Consider the following 24,984-nt stretch of genomic DNA (forward strand, 5'->3'; position numbering starts at 1 on the left):
TATTTACTGTGAGTGGTTTTTAGTTTTCATGCACAATGGTTAGCATTGTAATTGCAATGTAGTCATTTTCCTCTTTGAAAACCAAGAATTGGTGCTTTTGTGACCCACGTGCTCAAAAGTGTGAAAACACACAAAAAAAAAAAACAGGCAAAGGGTGCGCTCAAACCAGGCCCTCCTCAAAAAGGTTAGAGCCACTTCATCCCCAAACCCAGGCACAATAAGGCCCAAAGGAACAAGGGTTCCCAATGCAGACATTTTATCAATTTTCAGAAGCAGACTTCAAAAACAACAATAAAAGATTAAAATCTCTTTGGGACGCCAATAAGCCTAACTTACCCTATCCTTATGGTTTTGTTCTGTATGAATACCCTCCAAATTCTACACAACAGAAGCCAACTGTTCCATACCGTGCACTGAGGAAATCCGACAAGAAAAGACCATTTTCTAGTTTGCTATGTTTATCTGGCTATATCCGTTTTATTAAACATATGGTTCCAGAGGGATAGTTGCGATTTGCATGTCTCCACACACAATTCAGAACAGGAGGATAAAATGTCTAATTTTTAGGTTTTGCGAATACCTCTTACAATAAGATCTTTACTGTGATCGCGATATGTGACTTTATAATAGTGCTAAGTACAGTACAAGTACCACTGCTCTGTACAAATCTATCTTTAAAAAGAAACAAAAAAAATATCACTGCAATTTCCACTGGGGATTCCAAGCTGCGGATCTGTGCCAGCTCTGACAAATAGTATGGTTCTCAATTGGCAGACCTCCATGTCTGTCACATTAAATACTGAGCGGACAGCAGAGGCTACTGGGAGCAGTTGGTGTCACAGCTGTGGCTGCTAGCACTACTAACAATGCCATCTAAATATCAGCTTGTGCCCAACAGCAGGAAGCAACGTGCCCAGCAGCTGTCCCCAAACGCCCACAGTACAGAAAATACATTCAAGTGTTGGCCGAGTATTAACTTAGTCTATTCACATCTAGTGACCTGTTAATGTAGTCTCTGCAAGGTCTTGACAATTCTTACATATCCAGGAACAAGCACACATACCTTGTATGCCACACTGTTGGATGAATCCACAATAATAAATAAGGGTTTCCTGGTGTAAGGGTAGAGATCTCCAGGATGGAGGCTGCAATAAAACATAACAATGAAGTGAAAATAACAGGTTGAAGATCAGAGTGACAGCCTTGTTCATGTCAGGGAGGTTAACAAACCGTACAACGGTAAAACAAGAAAATGAAGACCTACAACTCCTAACATCTTGGCCATATGCCTGTGCCTTGTAGGATAGGTGCCCGTTACAAGTAATTTCGTTATGTTAGTTCTTCACTTGTAGGACTATAACCTAGGCCAGGGGTAGGCAACCTGCGGCTCTCCAGGTGTTTATAAAACTACAAGTCCCAGCATGCTTTGCCAGTAGATAACCAACAGATAGGTGGCATGGCATGCTGGGATTTGTAGTTTCACAACACCTGGAGAGCCGCAGGTTGCCTACCCCTGACCTAGGCTACAGTTGTTCAAAACTGTGGATCAGACCGATCAACTAACACTACTGCACCAAAACTAGAGTTAACACATATGACACAAGAAGCAAAACACACTTTATGCCATAAGCTTGTCAGAAGGCTGTATATAAATATTGAGTGTTCAACCTTCCGCAGTTCTAACAACACAGCTGCCTTGTTTGCCTTTTGTTTTAAATATAAAATACACAAAGCTCGAAAATACTAATACTATCTGAAATAAAGAACGTAGGCTAGGAAAAAAAGCAGACCAACGCATCAATGACAGAATTACAATGGTGGTATGAGACCCTGACTCACGTCCCAACTTTGGATCATTGGGATCGTGCACAAATCACTTTGTGTCCTTGCGTTACAGGCAATCTTTTAATCTTTAGGTGGTGCTTACTTTAAGATAATATAACCTATATCCCGTTGATATAAACTACACCTGTGATACTGCAATTCATTAACAGTGAGGAGAGCATAATAGGGATCACTGATCCATAGGTTAAATGCATTTTGTATACTCACCCTTACTGCTTAAATGAATGGTGCACCATAAACACATTATCATTTGAAGAAACAAACAAAACATCAAACTAGCAGTGTATTTTGTTGCAGTCAACACTCAAGTCTGTATGTTCTCTATGTCTGCACTCATTACTTCCCTAAAACAGAATAGGAAGAATGTGCAGGAAAAAAGCAAACCACCTTTCTGAAGAAAGTGGAATATTGCACTGAAACACGTCAAAGGATTAAAACACTTTCAGCAGCCTGTTTATATAAGCTTTAAATAGCTGTGACTTTCTATTTCGCTGCTGAACTGGACAAGATTTACTGAGTTCATGGTGGACTCTAAAATGAAGACTATAAAGCAAAGATAACAGCAAGAGTCTATCTTCATTCTCTGGAGAGAAGTTTTATATGGAGATCTGCAAACACATGGCGAGACGGTATATTTCTGGAGTTACTACAACTGAATGGACCCATGTATTCCCAGATATATTTCTCAGCCAAGAGCTATCTTTTCTCTCCTTAAGATCACAGATGTAACTAGAGACTGATTTGTTCCGCATTCTAGCCACCTATATCCAATGTCTGCTATCTAATTTCAATGAATGTCAATACCCAGCCAGTTTCTTTGTTCTAAATCTGTTTTAAACTATTAAGTCTGTTGTTTTTTATGGTCAAACAGCTAATCTTGCAGTATTTGAACAGAATAATCATTAGGCTCATGAGTTTGATTCCCAACCATGGCCTTATGTGTGGAGTTTGTATGTTCTCCCCATGGTTGGATGGGTTTCCTCCAGGTGCTCCAGTTTCCTCCCACACTCCAAAAACATACTAGTAGGTTAATTGGCTGCTAATAAATTGACCTTAGTCTCTCTCTCTGTATGTGTGTGTGTGTGTGTGTTAGGGAATTTAGACTAAGCTCCAATGGGACAGGGACTGATGTGAGTTCTCTGTACATTAGTATTAGAATTAGTGGCGTTATATAAACTGATGGTGATGATTAAACTACAGAAAGCAAAAATTTCTAAAACACTTAAGTAAAATATTCCATTTCTCTCCTCACCAGTGCATCTCTTTGTACGTCTGATTCCTCTTGTGTATAGCATCCCCATTGACAACGTCTCGATTACTGTTGGTTAAGACTCCTCCAAAATCATAGGGGCCTGTAACGAACCAGCAACAAGGCAGCTTCAGCTTGAAACCTCCCCAACCTCAACATGCAGTCTGCAGACCACCCAGGCGGCTTGTAGCGTTGTATCATTTAAGGGTGCAATCTGCCTTTTTATTTTAACAATGTCATATTATGTATACTCCTTGATGTCATTTGATCTAAATGTTTCACATGACCTTTTGAGTTAACCATTTTAGTTTTGGCCTTGAAAATTATTTTTATCAAATGCAGATGAGTTGAACAATAATATATTGCAAGAATGTTTAGGATATGTCATGTGGTGGAAGAATTGCACCCCAAAAGGAAAAAAAAGTCACTGATCTATGCACAAAGTCAATGTTTAAAAAACCTCAGCACTTGTGACTACAACAATGGAAAATTAACATATATACATTAGTAATTCAGTCGAAGATCTTACATGATAAAAAAAACATCACTCAATTTAATCTGATTGGTTGCTATAGGCAATATCTCCACTTTTGCAAAACCGCAGCTTGATAAATTTACCCCTTTTATTGAACAAATACTATATTGTGAGGCTAATGCTGTGGAACGTGACATGATATATTAAGGAGTCACACACAGTCTACAAAATCTTGAAGTATCGCTTTAACATCACAAGCCAGTGACGCATCCTAGATAGGTAGCAAATGAATACAAATTAAAACAACACAAACATAAAATAAATAATTGTTTCATATGAAAAACCTTAACATGCGATTTAAGCATAAAAATAAAATATGCTTTTGAAAACAATACTCCAAAAACATCATCTTTTGAGTGCAGCTCCAACGCATTAGAGCTGAACAGTCACCTTTGAGTACATTTTAATACTTCTTTGTATACTCTTTGCCCACAGTTATTGAGCAAGATGGCATCAATCTCCACACTAACAGGCCACAATGCACAGCCAGAGGTGGCAAATGAACTGTGTAATACTGAACTAATTAAATGATTATCCCAGGCATAATACTGGAAAATTAGATTAGATCCAAATATCTCTGTTATGGAGTATAAATGTAGCATATTAAGTCAAACTCATTATTAAATGCCAAATGTGTTACACTGCACTGATTTTTAGAGAATTTGGGGAAAGAACGAGATGGGAGTCATATTTGGAAATTTGTATACTGTTTTGAGATTTTGCTCTTTGAGAGGGTTATCACAGATTCAAATCTAACTCTTACATGCTAAGGGCAATTCTTGTCAATATGGTTACCATAGAAGAACAACACAATTGTTCATGGAGAGAGCAATTCACAAAGACAGTTCTATATATATATCATATACTGGAGAATCTATTTCTACTACGAGTAGCGTGCTGGAGTTTACAGTCACTTGGCCATAACTCTAATCTGTCTTTCTGCACATGTTGGTCTGTCGGACATGCTCAGTGTTGTTAAGCCATGCATACGGCAGCTTGGCAATGGATAGCATGCTTCAGATAAAGGAATGCATGTTTAATCCAGCTGATGAGCAGTGATTTATGGATGCAGAACTTTATCATCTGTTATGGGTTTTACAATATCTTCATAGCCATGGTTTAAACAAAGCTCACCCCATGTTTTCTGGAATTGTGCACATGGATTGTAGCTATTCGGAGTCATTAAGACCAGGACACTCTTGTTAACTAAACATGATTGCTATACATGCACTGTGCACACAGCAAACATCCTAGGATCCAAAATCATAACCAATGAAAATAAATTTGTATCACAATTTAACCCAGGTTATTAGTCCTTAATATGCATTATATGCAGTTGGGTTTAAAATGAAAATCCTATATGTTCTCCTTGCACAAAGGAATAAACAATATAACTAATTTCAATTACAACTAAAAAAAAGTCTCATGACATCATATATCTACCAGAATTTCACTACAAGCAGGTAGCTAGGGGGACTACTGAGAAAATAAAAATTAAATGTGTGACCATAGTCTATCCACAGTGGAACAAACCAGTTTGCTGGCTGAAATTATATTCATGAAAATGTAGCCTATGAAGTCATTGGAAACTAGTTCCTCATTAGTATTACGAGTCCCCAGTGAATGAACAGGCTGAATATTTGCTTGGCCCATAAAGTGGCCGCCACCCCAGCTCTGATCAATGCTATCTGACAGATAAAGCAAGTAAAGGACTTAAGGCTCATAACAAATAACTACATGCAAATCTCCCTTCTGAGAATATTATTTACATGGGAGCCCTCTGGTACAGCGCTGTACCTGGAAGATGATAGTTTGTAATTAATTAGATGTGATTAGATGGATGAGCAATGGTAGCCATGATAGGATGTGTAGTGTTAGCCACTGCACCACTGGAGGGGCCATGAACACATAGCAGTCATGTATATGCAGATTGGGCTGCTCCAGCAGTGAGGCACTCAATGCACAGCATGGAATAAAGAGAATTGAAGCCCTGTGTATGACAGGGAGCATTCCTTTATCGTACCTTCATAGTCAGAGCGACCTGTTGGGAAGACTCCCGTGGCAGACAGGTAGATCAGTAGGGCACTGTTCGCAGGCAACTCCTACAACAGAAAAGAATGGGTCAAATATAAACATTTATGTGTACAAAGAACTCTACGATGATTGAAACAACAGATGAGGCACCACAGGTTAAATGTCGCTGGCTGTATTGTTGTATCTTACAGAACGCCACAGTACACAGAAAACACATTGTGACATCAACAGGAACATAAAAACACCATGTACTATATATAGTGTTTAGCAAAAAACTAATGTAAGTGTAATTTAATCAATGACAACTCCTTTCTTGTGTCTTCTGGAGTGCTGTCTTTATAGAAACTATTTGACAACGTTTCACAAAATCCAGACTCTTCCTGCAACTGAGAGATTTTCGTTTCTTGCTACAGGTTTCAACCCACTAGGACAGTGTTGATGAAACATTTGGGACTCAAGGGGGGCATATTCAATTGTCCGCGTTACTCGCAAAAGTAACGTGGCTTGCGCACTATTACCGTTATTATGGTACCTTTGCCGGCTTTCAGCTCACAGCTCAGGGAGCCGAAATCCTGGTTAGAATTACCGTAATAATGGTAATACTTTCAACACCGCGCTACTTTAGAGAGTAACCCGGACAATTGAATATGCCCCTTGGTACAATTAAATTAAAATGTCACAGGGTACTAAGCGCCACACTAGGACATCGGCAACAATCATCATTTGGAAGGTCCATCTTAAAAATGTTAAATATTCAATACAGAAGATCGGACGATTTGGAAGGAAAGATGGACAAGAATGGAAAAAAGGGACTGAACCAGCAAAAAAATGTTTAGGTGAGGGGTGTAGTGTTATCATTTGACTAACATTCCTGGATATCTTCTATTAGATATCTGATACTGTGGCACAGTACGGTCTGCTTCACAGCATGCCAAGGTGTTATGACATGTTGGTTTACAAAACACTGCGCTGTGGTATTAGTGCTGTCAAACAAATTTGTTCCATGCCAAAAAATTTGCCATATGGGTCTAGGATCCACAGTGATTAACATCTGAACCATTGGACATTCATCTGTGGAAACAAACGGGATTACATGGCCCCATAAGGGTCCTTTTCTAGCAAAATTCAGCAGTGGAGGCTTATATACAACAAAGAACGTCCACCCTGTATAAATATCCAGCATTACCCTTTGTCCCTATAACACAATAAAATACAGCTGGAATCCTACTCATGTATTCAATAGGATGCAGTATAACCAGGGCATTAACCTGGAACTAAACAAAACATAACCACAAGTTAATCACACAAATGGAATTTAGTCCCTAATGTAATAGAAACTGCATTTATAGGCACAAAGTAATATAAATAACAATTAATTACTACCAGAAACTAGTTATTTGGTTATGAAAGAAAACGTATTTATATTACTGTACACAAGTATCAAGATTGTCTAACATTAACCAAAAGCACCGCCTGCATTACATATCAAATTTAGCTAAAAAAAAAAAATCGAGATCTAGTAGTTTAGTAGTAAAAAATGGTTCAGTCAAGAAATTCAGCATGCAATGATTTAATTAGTTTTTATTACCTCCTCTAAAAGGAATATGTACCTATTGCAGTACCTGCCACTGGAGCTATGAACGATTATACTTCTATTACAAAACATGATGAAAAAAAGATGACTATGCCAAATATAACTTAATGTAAAATTCCTGATTTTGCTTTATTTTCATAAACGCTCGTTTTAACAATCCTTGACATGTGCCCTACATAAAGGCAGGGTCATTTTAAAAAATATATTGCAAATAGGAGTATAGCAGGGTTTAATATGTTTAAGTATGATATGGATTTATGGAATAATTTCATTTAATAACATTATTGCAACAATTGTCATCTGCAGAAGGGAACATTCTGATGCGCAGGTCATTGTTGAGTGTAAGAGCTGTACTTGTGTTATATCTGATGAGTTGCTATGGAGCAAGTAATGCTGGCCATGCATGCCAAGGTCTTGTCGTGTGATCACACTATAATCTGGCCATTTACATGTGTGGCCAAATTGGAAGAAAGCTGGCTGTGCCCTGTGAGTGCGATAATGAGATGACTGCACACAGGTCTAGAACAGTCATTTTCAGACCACACTCACCAAAATGCCCACAAATAAACCTACCAATTTCAATAGGATCAGTATTATGCATTGGAGTGGTTTTAATGCCACACACACACTGCAATAGTGGGTCTATTTCAAGATATGCAATTTTAGAGTGTAAGGGACAGAAAAAAAAAAAATGATGGAAAAAAAAAGAAAGTACCAGGGGAAGGGGAAGTTTGGAACTGGGTGCCAGGGAAGGGGGCACAATGGGTGAAGGTAAGAGAGGGAGACAAAAGTGCAACTTAAAAGAAACATTGAAGACACACAGATCTAGTCCACAAGAGATCTGGCTTTGCTCAGTGAAGTCTGAAGGAGCCTGTGCAAGCAGTAGTTCAGCACAGAAACCTTACCGCACACCTTCTCACACCCTATACACATGGCTGCACGGACGTGGAGAAGCAGTGCGGTAAAGTTCTAATCAAACTTCACAGGGTCATAGGGAAATCAGAATTTGGCCTTTATCAGCTTTAACCTAGTAGACCAGAAAAGCCATCAGTGGGGTCTTCTCTAATTTTTTTCAAAACTGAATCCCTATTTATAAACATATGCTTTCTGTTAATGCCATTTTTGTTGTGTCCGGCACTAAACGTCAGCTGCATGATTAGCTGGTAGTGAACTAATAGCAATGGGGGGCAGTCTGCTGAACTTGAGCAGATTGCTCTCACGTCCTCCAAAGGGCTGCACATTCAATAGCCTTTGTTTTGCTAAAAAAAGAATTATAATAATGATGAATAAGACCAATTTAATTTGTAGCATAACTGCACTTGCAGATAATTTGATATATACACTGGGGAACAAAGGGATTCTACTGCTACTGGCACCAAGGACCCTCACCAGCCACAGTAGTGCAGAGTATGCCAGCAGTAACAGTGAGGACAAGTAATGTCAGTACATAGTAGTATTAATGCAGAGTTATAGGTCAGCAGTAACTGTAATGCCCAACAATAACCCACCAGTAACAGTAATACCAGCCACCAGCACTTTCCCCGAAGCTTCTTCTCCCGTCTTGTCTAACTTTTATTCCTGTTCCTCCATCTGCTCTGCTTGTCTAGCCACCAGTGGCGTTGCTACCACTTGACGCGATGCAAGGTTTACGCCACTATCTTATAATTGGTCGCCATCAGTGGCTAATTAAAAGCTAGTAGCATTTAAATAACTCCATCAAAGTGACACGAGACACTAACAGTGCTGGCTCACCTCTATGAGCCTCTGCCCCCCTTCCCCCATGCCCGATCAGGATGACAGCCTGACCTAGACCTATTTTCAAAGACAGGTAAATGAATTAATACTAAATAAACAAAACTGCTGCAGCCTGATGTTCTCATGATCTGGCCGCAGGGCGAGTGTAAAACGGACATATGTCCAACTAACTGGACAACAGTTCTGGGATAACATCCTGGTTATACCGCAACCTTTAAACTAAATAAATAAGGTTCTAGCTGTATTTTATTGAATAGTATAAGAGAAATGTTGGGTATTTAAACATCCTTTGTTATGTGCCCAATAAAGCATTACAGTATGAAATGCCTTATCAAAATACCTGACTAAAGAAGTAACTTGTATGAGAAAAGCCTTCACTAAATTGTTGAGTTTTGCATGTCGTAGTCTCTGGTGTAACAGTGGAGTGTGAGTAGACAGTCAGTGAATGTATATACTGGAGTTATCTCCCCACTTTTCTATTTGTGCTGCTTATCACCAGTGATCCTAAAGCCCATGTTCCAGTCTAAGCAACAGGGCAATCCACATTTTGGATGGTAATGTCTTACCTGTGATAATCATGCCTAGTTATACAACAAATAACCAACAACTTCATTACTGTGATACACGGTTGCAATGATATATTTACAATCCATCAATTTTTTTTTATGTCAAGTGCGGTCCCGTGAGTGAGGCCCCTCGAAAACATAGCTTCCCACTGACCGAGACATAAACAATCTCTCCAACACATGCACTGACCTTGAAAGATGCTGCAAGGAAGGTATACAGCTGGCTGAAGGTAGGCTTATAGAGAAGATATTTATGAGGGTTTTCTCTTTTTGTTGGCTTCTCAGCAGGGTCCTGAAAAACAGAAGCATTTGACATGATGCCCCCAATAACATATCAAATTACTAGATATTTCTACTTTAAAACTCAATTTCCAAACACTCATTATTTTCTTGTTCACCCAGGTACACACATGGTGAAAGGCTCTATATACATTACTTCCGGGCAGGCGCTATTTAGAGTCTGCAGCGCAGGAACTGGTCGTCACCAACCAGCTGCTCCCCGGCATATAATCACTTCTGCACAGTATTCTATGTAGAATGCCATGCATAAGATGAAGACACTCTGCCACTTCTTGTAAACAAAAAAGAATAAAAGTAAATTCAATGCATGTATAAAAAAAAGAAATTAAGATAACAATTGAATATGGCAAAATAATACACAAAAGGCTCCCCGCTACATAGTTTACAATTTATTTAGAATAATCTGTAACATTAAATGTCTCATAACATGACCATATACATACAACACAAAAATAAATAACCTAATAGCAACAGAGAAAAAAATAGCACATATTATATAAATAGATGTAAATTAAAAACAATATCGAAAACATAATATCCACAAATAAATGATAAATAATCGGAGAGCATTACATAAGCATGCTGCAAAAAGAAATTCACTAGCCTCTCATTATATACTCAAATGTTTATTGCATTACTAAGCATATTATCATTTATTATTATAGCCCCAGCATATTCCGTAGTGCTTTACAATTGAGATCAAACAGTAATAAAAACAAGACTGGTTATTCACAGAGAGCCAAGGGGGTAAGAGGGCTCTGCTCGCCAGTTTACAATCTATAAGATAGGGTTGTTGGTCACATTTATCTTCCCTTACCAATCAGAAGGACAATGTGAATGCAGAGCCAGGCTGTGTTACTTATATACATGGACAAATCAGAGCTATCTTGTCTATATGTCCATAGATTTCCCAGGCTGTTGTACCCTAAACACCTGCCCATTCTAACTACCATAGATATCCTCTTTACTACTACTACTGTCCACACACCTATCCCCTATACCAGTGATGGCTAACCTGTGACACTCCAGGTGTTGTGAAACTACAAGTCCCAGCATGCTCTGCTAGCTATCAGCTAGTTATCTACTGGCAAAGCACGCTGGGGCTTGTAGTATCAAAACACCTGCAGTGTCATAGGTTAGCCATCACTGCTTTTCAGGCTCTGTGCTGAGTGAGAACATTCCCTGGGGATTGCCGCCAGAATACATTATCTTACTCAGTAATGCATCCGTGGCCAGCACAGACAGCAAACGGCCTGCTGTGTATACAATTATCCTCAGGACCCAAACTGTTGCAAGAAAAAATAAATAAATGAATAAAACAGCTCACACTGCTGGTCACCTGTTGGTCACCATCCCACTAGATGACTCTACAGTGTGCTCTACAACACTCTTCCCATGAAGATAGACCTCAGCTGGTGTTATCTTGCTATATTGACTAAATGATGCAGACTCAGATTATCTAAGTTACAGATCATACAGCGAGCAGCACTATCCAGATAGTCATAAAGCAGCCTACTATTGTTTTGCAACACTGTAAAGTTATAAGGCGCGAACTGTGGAAGAAACGCTGCAGTAATCAACACTTGTACCATCAACATGTATTCAAACTCTTACATTTTAAAATAAAAAATAGGTTTTAGCACAAATTTATATCTACACAAAATATATGAGAACTATATATACTCTATAATCAATATTCATTTTTAAGCTTCTGTTTTAAAGACCATTAAAGGATCATTAAACCCGAGTAACCTCATGTAAAAAGATCTAGATCTTCCAGAATGTCTTCTGTCAATTACAACAATGATTTGACTGCTCCCATAATTGCTTGACTCCTGGTAACTCCTTGATGGTCAGTGTAAGCCACAACTGCCTACTGCATGCTTTGAACGCCTCTAACATGTCTTGGACACTTGCCACCCACAGATAACCACAGTGTGCACACCATCCAATCTTGATGACATCGTTAGTAATAACCCATGTGTGTGATCTGCAAATGACCTTCTTAAAGTCAAAATGTCTTCCTTCAACCACCATTGTAGATCTCATCTTGCATCTCTAGATAATTAAATAATTGGGAGCAGATCTTGGACATCTCCGTTCCAAACTGTAAGGAAGCAATTGTGCAGGTGTGTTACCCAAGGAATGATCTATGGGTGTAGCCAGGAGCCCTAGAATTCTTCAGCATGACCTTGATCTCCAATTCAGAAACTCTTAAAATCAATTTGTCTCTCCATTCTAGTGACAAGAAAGCTCTCCCTTGTTGTGTCTCTAGATAAACCCCCAGATATTCAGTCTCTGGGATGGTTGTAAATGACTATTTTCCAACCATGCTGTTGCAGAACAATTCATGTTTCTGCTCTGGATAATGCCTTTATCAAAATATCATCAAGGCAAATACTACCACGAGGAGCTTTGTGGATGTTCTTGGTGCTGTTGATAACCCAAGGTGAAGGCTCCTGAATTTGAAATACCGGCTGACGTTGAAGAACATGAGAAACTCTTGACATGACTGTCTGATGGGCACATGAAAGTATGCACCTTTGAGGTTGACTGCTGCGAGAAAATCCCAACCCCACTGCATATAGGATAAACCACATCATGAACTTTTTGGCCTTTATATATAAAATCCAAAAATTTTACAATATCCTCCTAAATGGTTTTCTGTAATGAAAATCATGGTGTAGCATCCTGTGTAGCTTTGCTAAACAGGAATCCTGACAATTACTTCATTCTTCAACACCACTCAGACTTCCCAACATACCTAATCTTTCTTGTGGTGCCCTTGTAGAACTTCGTTGCCTGATGCATGTCTCATGAATTTCAATGCATAGCCTCGCTCGTTGTCAAAACCCAAAATTCTTTTGCCGTCCAGGTCTAATCTTCTGAAAATGTAGTGATCCTGCCTCCTACCACTGTGTCTTCAGAAGAATGAACCCCCTTAGGCCTAATTGTGAGTTAACATTTGGAAAAAAAGACACAGAATTCCTTGCCAATCTGCAGATAAAATCCCTGCCTTAAAAGCTCTGCATGGAATAGTCTGACAGGGTTTAATCTAGGCCTCTCTGAAATCTCTACGGGGCACTAGATCCATTTCCATCATGGGTATATGCCCTCCTATGGTCTGTGGCAACCATACCAACTTTCCTCCAGATAATTATGAAATGAGAAAGTCCAGTTTTTCTCCAATAAAGGTACTCCCATTGAAACGATAGAGAACAATTTTTGGAGAATCTGCTATCCATGAACAAAGCTCTACATGTTACACAGTTTATGCCATGGCTGTAGCAGATAATATGAAAGTATCAATGAGTCCATTGATGCTTGCAAGTGAATTCAATTGCCCTCTGCATTTGTTGGACCATATTCAAAAGGACACTTCTTCTGACTTCGTGTTTGATGTTCCTTTCAAGGTTGTTGCCCCAAAGCCGTAAAGCCCTGGTCATTGCTCCAACGCTACTACCGGTTTAACTGCTGCACCTATGGTAATGTAAAGCTTCTCAGACAACAGTGTAATGGATCTCCTCAGAAAGGAAAAGAACCAGAAACAATGAAACGCTAGTTAGCGGTGGAGAAACTCCCAGGGGCTTACTTTAAGTTACGTGACTGGGAACGCTTCTCCTTCATGTTTTAGTGCAAAACTAATGTCTCCCCCAACCAGGAGAATTCAAAATCCCCGAGCCTAGGTTTATCCCGGCATGAGCGGCTGCCATGTCTGGAGAAAGCGAGAGACTCTTTTATATGACAACTGGTAGTTTAGGTTTAGTGATTCTTTAGTAACTCATTTGATGGCATCTATATAAAGGATATAAACAACATTGTCAGTTATTGATAATATGGTGAAAGCATCTTTCAGCAAAGTGAAAAATCACTGTGAATTATGCTGACCATACACACTGCAATACTAAAGCTAACATCATGCAGGTGACCAATATGGGAGTTTACGGCACACAACAAGGACTATTACACCTAACAATGATCTGTGCTCGACTATCATCCAACCTCACAACCAGGCTCCAATGCTGCCAGATGTGAGCCTGCATGTGTCTAAACTGAACATGAATCCAGTTGTCTGGCAGCCTTTGTGTGGTTGGCTTTAAAAGCTACTTAGTAATTGTAGCTTCTCATGTAGGGACACTTATTCCCAAAAAATAAAAATATTGATTTTTTTTTTTTTGCGTGCAAAAATACAGTAAACACAGATTTAAAAAACACAAACTTCACCCTAGTTAAAACGTATCAAGATCATTTATCAAACAACAACTACAGTGCATGGAATTTTGGTATCTATTGGGCATATTAATGAAAGGGCTTTCACCCAATACATAAACAGTCATTACTGCCGGTGATAACTCTAATAGCAGTAAGATTGCATGGGGAGGCCTAACAAGTATCGCCATCCCAGGATGGGATTAACAGACCAAAGTATTAAAGCTCTTTGAAAAATACGTTTTAGATTTTTTTTTATTTGACATTTTTACAACAAATCTGATCTCTTTTCAAACTATTTGTTATTCTTATTTCTTACAAGAAGTGCTGAAGCCCAAATCTGGGTTTTCAATTCCACTGCAGATGTGAGAAGCAACAAGCCAGGCGACACATGAAAACAATTGGAGAGACAGACCTGATGAAGCAGTCCGATAACTCTTACCACTCTGGGCCAATATCACTGGGATAGCAGAGTAACATTGGCCTCGGTAATACTTTTGTGTTACAGTGGGGATAAGCGATATTTATTTTTTAAAAAATCTGACATTTTGATAAATACGCTCCTTGGTCTGTTTAGTAATATATATGCTTTTAAGTTTATCATTTGAAATAACTGTTGAGACAGAAGCTTTTCAATATACATGCTGAATTTTGACTACAAGGCCAGCTGAAACGCCTGTGCAAAGTGACCTGCAGGAACAGGCTGTAAACTTAATAGAAAAATCAGTACCGTCAAAATTATTAACACAACATAAATGCACATACAACAAACTTTAACAGAAACAGTGTTTACCCATTTAGCAAATAAAGAACTTCACCCTTAAATACCTGCAATCCTGGCTTATTCATTTGAGAGGTGAGATTCATTGGTTCTCTCTCCAAAGCTTGTAACATTCTGAACATGTCAATTGTCAGCTCACTGAACTTCACCTGTGGAAGAACATAAATGAATGAGATCAATCACATGAAGGTTGGAAATAAGATCTGTTTGGCTTCCAGAATGGAAATTCCAAACAGGGCTTCACCTTACAGGCACTGCCCCCCACCCTCCCACGCATGCAGTGTTCTCCCAAGAAATTTTTGCCAGCCGAGTGGGGGACAGTGTAATACTTTGCAATAATATTGAACAATATTGGAGGTTATTGCCCACACCTGCCAGGACTGGTCAGACTGGTGGTCAGTAGTCTAACACACACTCGCATAATGCCTGTTAAAGCAAGAGAAACAATGGTGTATTCTTTTATAATAGGACTCCAAGAGCCGGGTGGCACGTGAAAGCAGCCGGGTGGAGCACCCGGGAAATAGGTGCTTGGGAGAACACTAGCATGCTTAGAAGAGCAAAGTGGGAAGCCTCAGGAGCAGAGGGTCCAGCATAGCCAGGCACCCATTACCGAAGGCGGAAGCTCCACCACGATGTGCAGATCACCAGTAATCATTCCATATTTAAAAAAAAAAAAAAAAAGTGACGTCACAATAGAGGTTTCTGAATAGAACGGTACGAGTAGTATTGTCTACACATGAGCACTGCATGTGGTCCATCAGATATAAAAGTAACTCACTGACTATATATCATAGAATACTGGAATAAAGAAATAAGAACGGCCATTGTAATCTGTTTAAATATATCTGTACATTATTAACGTCAATTTTATTTTTATAAGCTTACACCATCACACCTAAACTCTTTCGAAAACATTCCGGCAAACTGGCTGGGTATTGCTATCATAGGTCTCTAAAGTGGAGATAATCCCATAGCTGAAATTCAAACATTATTGGACATATAAAAAAAAATATACGTTGTGAATTATTGGGCAGCATTTCCTCACAGAGCGAGCCAACGTTGCCTTAGACATCCCGACGAACACTTCCTCACCTGATTATTGCAGTTGCCAATGATGAGAGCATCAGCCAGCATCAACTGACCCACCACCATGCCCTGTTCCAGCACCGGTCCCGTACTCTCCGCCAGACGGTTGGAAATTATTTCAATGGTGTTGTCATCATTCAAAACCATCACGGGGTCGGCCTGCCAGCAGAGAGAGAGAGAAGCTGAATATAAAGAGCCGTCTACAGCTGTACAAGGCCCCTGGCAGCAGACTGGCCAAGGGACAGCGTGCAATGAAATGCCCGACTGCTCCACACAAAGTCTGCAGGAAGTATTAAAGCAGATTCATTAATCATGACACAACATTCAAGTCTGAAATCTCAGGAGAGAGGATCTGAAGGCTGTGTGAAATACACGGTTGTGACCCGCTCATGGGGGAATAACGGAGAAGCCTCTGAACTTTCTGACAATTAATCAGCTCGTGTTAGCTACCACTTCATTATTTAGATTTAATGTAAATTAGAAGCCAGGCAGTGAGAATCATCTCTGGAGGAAAATAAAGATTTTTCACGTGTCTGATGCTTTCTTAGAAACTAGAATACATAAAGGATGTGGAACTTTTAAACTGATTGATACATACTGTAAAGACAGGCTTATCTCTTTCTAAATATTGCATTCGCAACCTTAATATCCAACCGAGAAACAGGAACAAAACTATTACAGAGCAGTTATCAGAAACGCGCCCTCACGGAGTTGTCCACCTGACTTGTAGATCCCGCCTGCAGCTACTGCTAGATACATCACATACCGTGGACCTGCACCAGGTTGGAGTAAGAGAGTCTTTTACGGCTACATTGCTGTGCAGTGTGATTAGTATTGTATGGTGAACTTGTGCAGATATAGGGCACTGCCCCTTCTCGGTGGACACAATAATTCAGTATTTTCAGAATACAAGTTTTCAACTTGAATAATGTTCAACTTAAATAGCATACAAAATAAAATAAGAATTTATACTGAAAGCTATATCTACCAAACAAAACCTGAAGGAGAGTCTAGAACACCCTTCTCCATGTATCATCATCTTCAATGGTATACTTCTACAGTTTCATGTGTTCTTGCCATCAGCCTATCACAGTGTATTTACAGTGGTCCTTTACCTAAAACTGCAACAGCTAAAGGCACAAATCTGCTTAATGCTCTGGCCTAATTCAACCATTATAAGCGAAATCTAACCCTTCATAAAACACCATCCTACAGTACTGGAAACCCCAAGCTTTAAATGGACTCAGTCTAGAATTCCTGTGTTTACACCGGGAAGTGGGATAAGAACGTCACTGGTGGGAGAGGCCATTAGTAACGCTGCAGTCATATTGCAGATAACAGACGATTTCTAAACACATTTTAATGGGTTTTTTTGTAGGCACACTTTCAGTCTAGCTCAGGGAACTTTTTTTTATCTTTTACCCCCAAATATATTTAGATACGCCGACGTTACCCCCTTGATTAGAAAGGAAGGAAATCATATATTATTAATTATTGGAATTCAAAATTTTATTGAATCTATTCAAAATTTCTTTGAAAGCTTCAACTTCAAAACTTCAGGTTTTGGAGAAATGATGTTGCTTCATTTTTAATACAAGAACATTAATATTGGGGCATTTTAATGTCAGAGCAATTTGGATACAATCGTCACCGTCCAATCGATTTCTCCACTTTGTTTTTATGTTTGTTAGAGTGGAAAATCCTTGTTCGCAAAGGTAGGTTGTTGCAAAAGGCAGCAACTGTTTGACGGCCTCCTCATGTGCAATTTTGAATGCCTTTGAAGCTGTTGACATCCAAAAATATGACAGATCTGCTTTGTTTTCAAATGCAACACGTACTTCATTATTGCATCGAAGCTCAAGAACTGCCTCTGCCAACCCTTGAGGCTCTTCTGGTACAAACAGCAATTTCACATTTAAAAGGGGTCTACAATCCAACTGACAGCATGTGAATCGGCAGCATTACCACCAGGAATTAAATTTTTACCCCATTTGGGGTAATTTACCCCTGTTCCCTGACCACTGGTCTAGCTACTCTCACCAAACAGCTGATTTACACCAGTATAAGGAACAAAAACGACACAAAAGGTCTAACGTCTACATTTTCGTACACCAAAATATAGTTATAAATAATATGAAAGCAGTACAGAATTCAATTACACACTCAGAGATTTTAGAAGTGTGTGTTATATATTTTTATCGGATTTTGCTTTTCTGCCAAACAGGCAGGAACAAAAAATCTTTCAACACACAATTAGGACAAGCGCAGACACTTTTGTATAAATTAGTATAACAAATGGGGCCTGAGCAACCACTGAACTTCATGACTCATGTTAATGTTTGAGGCTTTATCTCCAAGTGGTGGATCATACAAAAGTTACAAGAAAGAAGGAGAGTATGGAACCTCTATAAATGCAGCCACTTCCTGGAGAACGAGATTCCACTCCAGCTGATCCTCTGTGTTAAAGCGGTGTGTGTAGTCTTCAATTTCGTCTGACAGCTCCTAAATAACATAGCAGAAAAGAACACTTATGAAATGATGTGTGTGGGCAGCTTTGGGTTTATGGCAATGATCCATACTTGCCAACTCTTCCGGAATGTCCGGGAGACTGCAGAAATTCTGGTCGGTCTCACGGACTCCCGGGAGAGCTCGCAAATCTACCGCATCCTGCTGCTGTCTTCCCAAAATGACGCGATTCGCGGTGGATCTCGGCATTTTGGCCCTGCCCCCAGCAATAAAACGCCATTTTCCGTCGGCGGGGGGAGGGGGGGGGGAATCCAAAATGATTTGGCCCCGCCCATCTCCCGGAAAGGACTTCGTAAAAGTAGGTAAGTATGCAATGATCTGTAGACCACCTACATACTGTCAGGGGGGGAAAAAGCAAGTCACCTGTCTGCAACATTATCGTCTATCTAAGGCTATGTCTACATGTCTAGCGCTATCAAATGTCTGGAAAACTCCCAACACTGTATATGACTGTTCCTGGAGCAACACATGCACCAGGTATCAATGGCATAGGCGCCTAAAGATCTTCAAGCCCAAATCAAGAAATTGGTACCCAAGGATTGTACCCTTGCCTTAAGAGGAGCAAAAAGGGTGTGAAAAATGCATGGCAAACAATTAAAATATACACAGTAGGGATAGCTAATATATACATAAATAGAACACATGCATAGAGCAGTTTAGAGGTTGAAAGAATTGTATGCGTTGCTTTAACTTTCAATGTCACAAGACTGCACAAAGTATATCAGAATGACAGCACAAGAGCAGTACATGAATCACTGAAGCTCAGCATCAAAAGGACCATCAATTACCTTGACTAGGTCTTTAACAACATCCATTTTATTGAGTAAGAGGCAGACGACGATGAAGCGGGCATAGTACCGCAACTTCTTCACAACCAGCTCCGGCCTGAGAAACAACAACTGCAGTTATCTAAAGAAATTTTGATTCCCAGTATGTGAGAGCAGTTAAAAACAAAATCAGAGAAAGTGACTATTGCCAACATAACGGGAAATCACTTAACATACATTAAACCTTTTCCTGAGCCACAAGCTTGCATGTCCTGGATACCTCTATGAGAAAGAGCCGGTAATCTATTAAAAGGATAACTTCAATTACCAAGAGGAAGCTGCAAATGGGTAAATATAGAACATATGTACCAAAACTACAACTGCAGCAATAAATTTACATTTTGAAAACACAAATATACCCAAATGTAAGTGAAAAGAAAAATGAACATGAGGGGGAACGCAGAACGTTACATAGAAGTTATTATATAATGTGTTCAGCACAGGCACTAGAAAATAGCTGGTTCAGAGGTAGTAAGCTAGAATTTAAAGCAGGGAGCACGAGCGTGGTCCCTGTGATTCTTTGTCCAATATTATTATGTTCCCCATTTTCTATTCATTAAATTTTTTATTGGCAGACACCAAAGTACCTCCATATTAAAGTCTGAGCCATACACTGTGCAGCTTATTAACAGATATATAATGAAAAAAAATAAGATTAAGAACCTCTGATATAAAGGGAAAAAAAGCTGAAACAAAAGATTCAAGTTATTGTCTTCTCTGAATACCCACAATTACCCTTTGTTTAATCAGGCTAATAATGGAGAATCTGGGAAGTGTTAAACAGTGGTGAAAAAAGAAGGGTCGGGAATAACTGGCTTTATCATATTGTGTAATAAGGAACCCAGTAAGTGCATCATTTAACCAACAATTTTATGCTAGAGGACAGTTCTATACACAAAACCATAATTATGTTACTTCTCTAATTGTGTCTGATTTATGAAAAGAATATTCACTAAAGAATCAAACACCTTTTTGTTCTAAAACATTTGGCAACCAGCAGTAAACGCATCATTTTTCTCTTGCAGGGCTATATCACCCAGACTGAGCTGTCCATATCCTCTCTGGCTGATGGGTTATCCTTTCAGACCGTTCTATGAATGAGCGAGCTGGCAGCAAAACGTCTGAACAAATATCCACCCTCCCCTATCGCGTCTGTACCTGTCGTGTGGAGTTATTCTCACGTCCATGAAAGCCTCTGCAGTCATTTATCTTGACAAGGAATGTCAGCAGCTTCCAGCCCAATGATTGCAGTGAATGCCCGTGAACAACAAATCTTTACAGGGACAAACTACTCCATACATTTAAAGTATGAAGCGTGGACTTGAAGGCAAATGCTCAAGGTATGGGGGCACTAACTGGTCCGGGGGTTGAGACCCAGAAAAAAACTATATAGGAATTAGAAAAAAATACTTAAGTACTCATTGCAGAGACAAAGTAGGAAGCCTTTGTTTATTAGCGCCTTACTTAATCCAATATTCGGTGGTATATAAAATCAATTGAGCGGCTCACTTAATCCAATTATCGGTGGTATATAAATCAATTGATATTATAACTCCTAGCCCCTTGACGTCGGTAAAGGAATTCCTATCCAACTGCTGCCGTACCGAACAATGGTCACCAGTTTGTGCCATTTGGCAAAACAGCTGCCAACTCAGATTTCATCACAACAGGACTTGTGGATTGAACGTTACAAAATGCTAGAGATGTAAGGTGTGTACAGGTGACACAATACTTGATTAAATAGATAATGCATTCACTGCCACTTTTTGCCCGGTCACTGCAGTCTTCCAGAGCAGAACCCTGCGTTTTTCCCATTTGCAAGATGGAACAGATTAGTGAGGATTATAAAATTATGATGAGAGATGGTGGGGGTGGGCGGTCCTAAAATGGACAATCCATACAAGAATTGTATGGATTGTCCATTGAAGTTTTATTTATTTTACACGCCAATGGAATATTAACAACATCATCCCATGCTAATGACTCAAGATAAATACATTAATGATAAAAAATGGTTTAAAACAAAACAATACAGAATGGGCCGGACAATGATGGCACAATGTATGTAGACATCCATCTTACCAAAGCGGAGGATGGTAATGGAAGAGGGGTGTCCAAACCATGGTATACTTTCAGTGGCGCACGCAGGGGTGGGGGTTTAATGCGCCTCAGCTCTCTAGCCCCTGACTTTAACGTATCACTGCTCCATCTTGCTTAAGAGAGCTGTATAGCACTGTATAATACTGTGTGTGTGTTCTCTTAGTGCAGAGAATTATAACAATAATAAATAGCTGTTGAATGCAGCACAGTATCTAATCCCAATATAGATTTAAAAAAACATTCTTGGCTTGTAATCTTTTAAATACACATAAAATTAAATTTCATTAATACTACTAATCAGTAGATCTGTGTATTCTGTGAAATCGTGTGTGATAAGTTAATATAAATAAGATTCTACAGAGACAAAAGAGTATTGGAAAAAGGCACAGCCACTCCAGTGCAAAATATTTCCCTTTCTGCCATAGAGAATAACATCCACCACATACATCAACACCTACTTCGCCCATGGAAGTTTCATAAGCACTGTCTGCCTTTTGGGGTTATCTAACAGACAAAATGCAAGAGCAAGACTTCAGGTACTATGGAATAATTTGTCTTAACTATGAAGTGTTAACAGCTGCATGTAACCGATTGCAGGGAGGTAAGGTAGTTAGTAGGTAATTCAAGCTCATGTGTTACCTGTGAGGCTGTAATTTTCCCCTCCTGTTCCTGTGTTATGAACCATGCTGTTCTCTGTTTGGATGTGTTACAGACAAGTCACGCTGTTCTAATTATCCTGCTTACAATGAATACAGTTGAGCTCCTGTTTCCCCCTGTCTTCATTATAAAGATCTTACAGATCAGTATTCTAACATTCTTTGGACCCTTTATTTTTGATGTGCTGCCGTTACATCCCTTCACAATCCCAAGGAAGTAGTAGAGAGAGTATCAGCCCTGAACTCATGTAGTATGAAACACGCCCCCTTCCCCCCAGGCCTTTTGGTCCCGATAGCAGCTTCTATTGCTACAATTACAAGGCCATGGGGAAAAATGACTGCATTCAACTTCTCATAGACATTTCAGGCACAAGCCCACAGCAACCTCTAGAGGGCAATGATGTGTTAAACATATATTTCAGAATTATAAAGATATCTACGAAGGTGAAAATCTTGTTCAAGTAAAAGTGAATTAACCACATTTGAAAAGGTTTTGATACATATGTAGCAATCTTAATACTGAAAAGAGCGTCTTACCTGTCCTCTTTGGTGACCTGGGAATAGTAGGAGCGCTGTCTAATCGCAGAGTAGAAAGAGAATGCTTCATTAAGGTAACTCGTCTCTGATGTACGAAGACTGTGGGAGAAGCAAAAAGGTCATGCTACGGAATCTTAACCCATAATATACGTAGACAAACGTAGTGTAGTGATGTCGTGCAAGATCTAGCTCTCTACAACTATGTGTGTATACTGCAAAGTTCAGCGACATTCACCATTCAAGTCTGTATTACTATGAATTCAGTTTTGAGCCCCACTGTGAATCTGCCATTTCAATGTTCCGCTTTCTTGAAACATACTTGGCATTACTGGTAATAACAAATGATTATTTGCTTCAAAATTAGGTAACTACAACCTCTTGACCTTGGACATGGGTAGGCCTTAAATCTTCAAACAGAAGCCTCTCTAGCAGGAAACAAAGCACCGCTGGCTTCAAGCCTTTCAAAGCTAACAAGCAGAAGGAGGAGGGGGCTTTGCTTAAGCCCTTCATTGAAGGGTCACATACATGTTGGGTTCCTATTGTAGTCTGAAAGAAACATTAAAATGTAACACTTAATATTCAGATGAACCAGTCATACCAAATAATTTATTTATTTTGCAGGTTCACGGCTTAGTTCTTTAGGAACACTGAACAGAGCTCCTCAGTCTGCATACAAAGTAAAATAATCTGTATGCTGTATTTTCGAGGCTGCAGCAAAACGTTGGGTGGCCTGCACCAATCTAGGCTCGGTCTTCTGTCTGCATCCTCAGGTGATCATTTCAGCTTTGCCTTTAGCTGGTACTTACTAATAGTGATAGTACAGCTGACCAATCTTTGAGGCGATTTCTCCGATTTGCCAACGCTTGAGTCCATACCGATTGTCAAGGACTTGTCTAAAAACGGAAGAGGGAAAATACAGCATACAAGAGAAAGTGTCTATTTATGAATGTAAACACATGCGCAAAAAATAAAAGCTACAAAAAGTGTAATCATTCAATCAACTATACTATAGTAATGGTCTATATGCAATGGTCCAATTTGACAGACACACTATAAAACATGTATCTTTACCTGTGCTGCTGCTGAAATTTCCAGAGCTTCGTGTAGACATCAAAGGTCCTTCCAAAGTACGACTGCCACTGCTTCTGTCCGTATTGGGGCAAATCCCTGCAAGTATATAACGTTAGAAAATATGAATTTTGTTATTCTCAAAACTGGACAGCATGAGATAAAAAGAGGAAACGTTAAACACTGATTAGGTTTCCAGTTATCTCTATCTGCAGTAAAACAATGCTTTGTGTTTTGTGCAGTGTCTCTGCTTATTGAACAAATAAAACCCCAAAAACCATAACATGCTGCATCCACAGGCAGAAAATGAGTCACGATAAAAGTTGTGCAGAAATTGCCCATAGTAGGGTTTCAGCTCTCATTGGCTGCACCTCCTGGCTCTAAGCTTTATCACTCACAGCAGAGAATGTGGGATTAATGGGCTGTGGAATGAGATGTTACTCGGGCCAATAATGCTGCCCCCTCCCACCTAAATGACCTTATGCTCTTCACTTGGAGAATTTGTAGGCTTGCCAAGCTCTGCCTGCTCTCTTATTGTAGGAACAGTAGTATGTATGTGGAAGAGGCTGGTTACCGGAGTGCACTTCACAGAGTCTTTGCTAGAGGGACCCTTTACCGAGCAGTCTGGGGCACAGATTTCCTAGCACGTACTGACTGGCATTGTCCTCCATCTCTGCCGGCGTACAGCAGCACAGCTCTGTCACACAGTACAGCCACCTGCGGTGAGGTTTCCATGGAAACAGGCTGCCACGGTGAATAGTACCCAAAAGCCTAAACTCCCACCACTACCTTCCAGTGCCAGCTAGTGCTTACAGGTTAGCACAATAGCACATTGTACAGCTTCTCATATGAGCTTCAGTCTTAACAACGTTCCAATAATTTTGCTTTATTAAGAGCTTTGATTTGTGCGACTAGGACATGCAGGACTAAGCAAGTGACTAGCAGCTGCGGTTTGCTAAGTGTCCCTACTACAAATGCTACAATTTGCATAACAGGAACGAAACATAGCTAGTGGTTATAGTGGTAATCTAAAGCACCAAGTAGTCACAACTGATGAATCACAAAGGCCCATCATGACTAACTTGCAGAAAATAGAAGCAAATGTTATGACAAAATAAAGTTGTACATAATGGGCCTGATTCATTAAGGAAAGTAAGTAAAAAAAATGAGTAAGTTTTCTCCTGGACAAAACCATGTTACAATGCAAGGGAGTGCAAATTAGTTTTTTATTTTGCACATAAGTTAAATACTGGCTGTTTCTTGTAGCACGCAAATACTTCATAGCTTTATTATTACACCGACATTAAAAGTTGAGC

At 39.6% G+C, this 24,984-nt stretch overlaps 1 protein-coding gene across 1 annotated transcript in view; it reads right to left on the reverse strand.

Moving 5' to 3' along the window:
• Window positions 1-24,984, reverse strand: part of SCAI (suppressor of cancer cell invasion) — a 106,282-nt gene that overhangs the window by 13,951 nt on the left and 67,347 nt on the right. The window contains exons 3-13 of the mRNA XM_075184792.1: window positions 23,672-23,767; window positions 23,407-23,493; window positions 22,601-22,699; window positions 19,269-19,365; window positions 18,358-18,456; window positions 15,961-16,113; window positions 14,916-15,017; window positions 9,769-9,870; window positions 5,653-5,731; window positions 3,098-3,197; window positions 1,064-1,145 (exon numbers count right to left, since the gene is read on the reverse strand). Coding sequence (XP_075040893.1) covers window positions 1,064-1,145; window positions 3,098-3,197; window positions 5,653-5,731; window positions 9,769-9,870; window positions 14,916-15,017; window positions 15,961-16,113; window positions 18,358-18,456; window positions 19,269-19,365; window positions 22,601-22,699; window positions 23,407-23,493; window positions 23,672-23,767 — 1,096 coding nt within the window. The remainder of the gene's footprint in view (window positions 1-1,063; window positions 1,146-3,097; window positions 3,198-5,652; window positions 5,732-9,768; window positions 9,871-14,915; window positions 15,018-15,960; window positions 16,114-18,357; window positions 18,457-19,268; window positions 19,366-22,600; window positions 22,700-23,406; window positions 23,494-23,671; window positions 23,768-24,984) is intronic.

This window comes from Mixophyes fleayi, chromosome 9 (assembly GCF_038048845.1).
Source record: "Mixophyes fleayi isolate aMixFle1 chromosome 9, aMixFle1.hap1, whole genome shotgun sequence".
Taxonomy (NCBI): Eukaryota; Metazoa; Chordata; class Amphibia; order Anura; family Limnodynastidae; genus Mixophyes; species Mixophyes fleayi.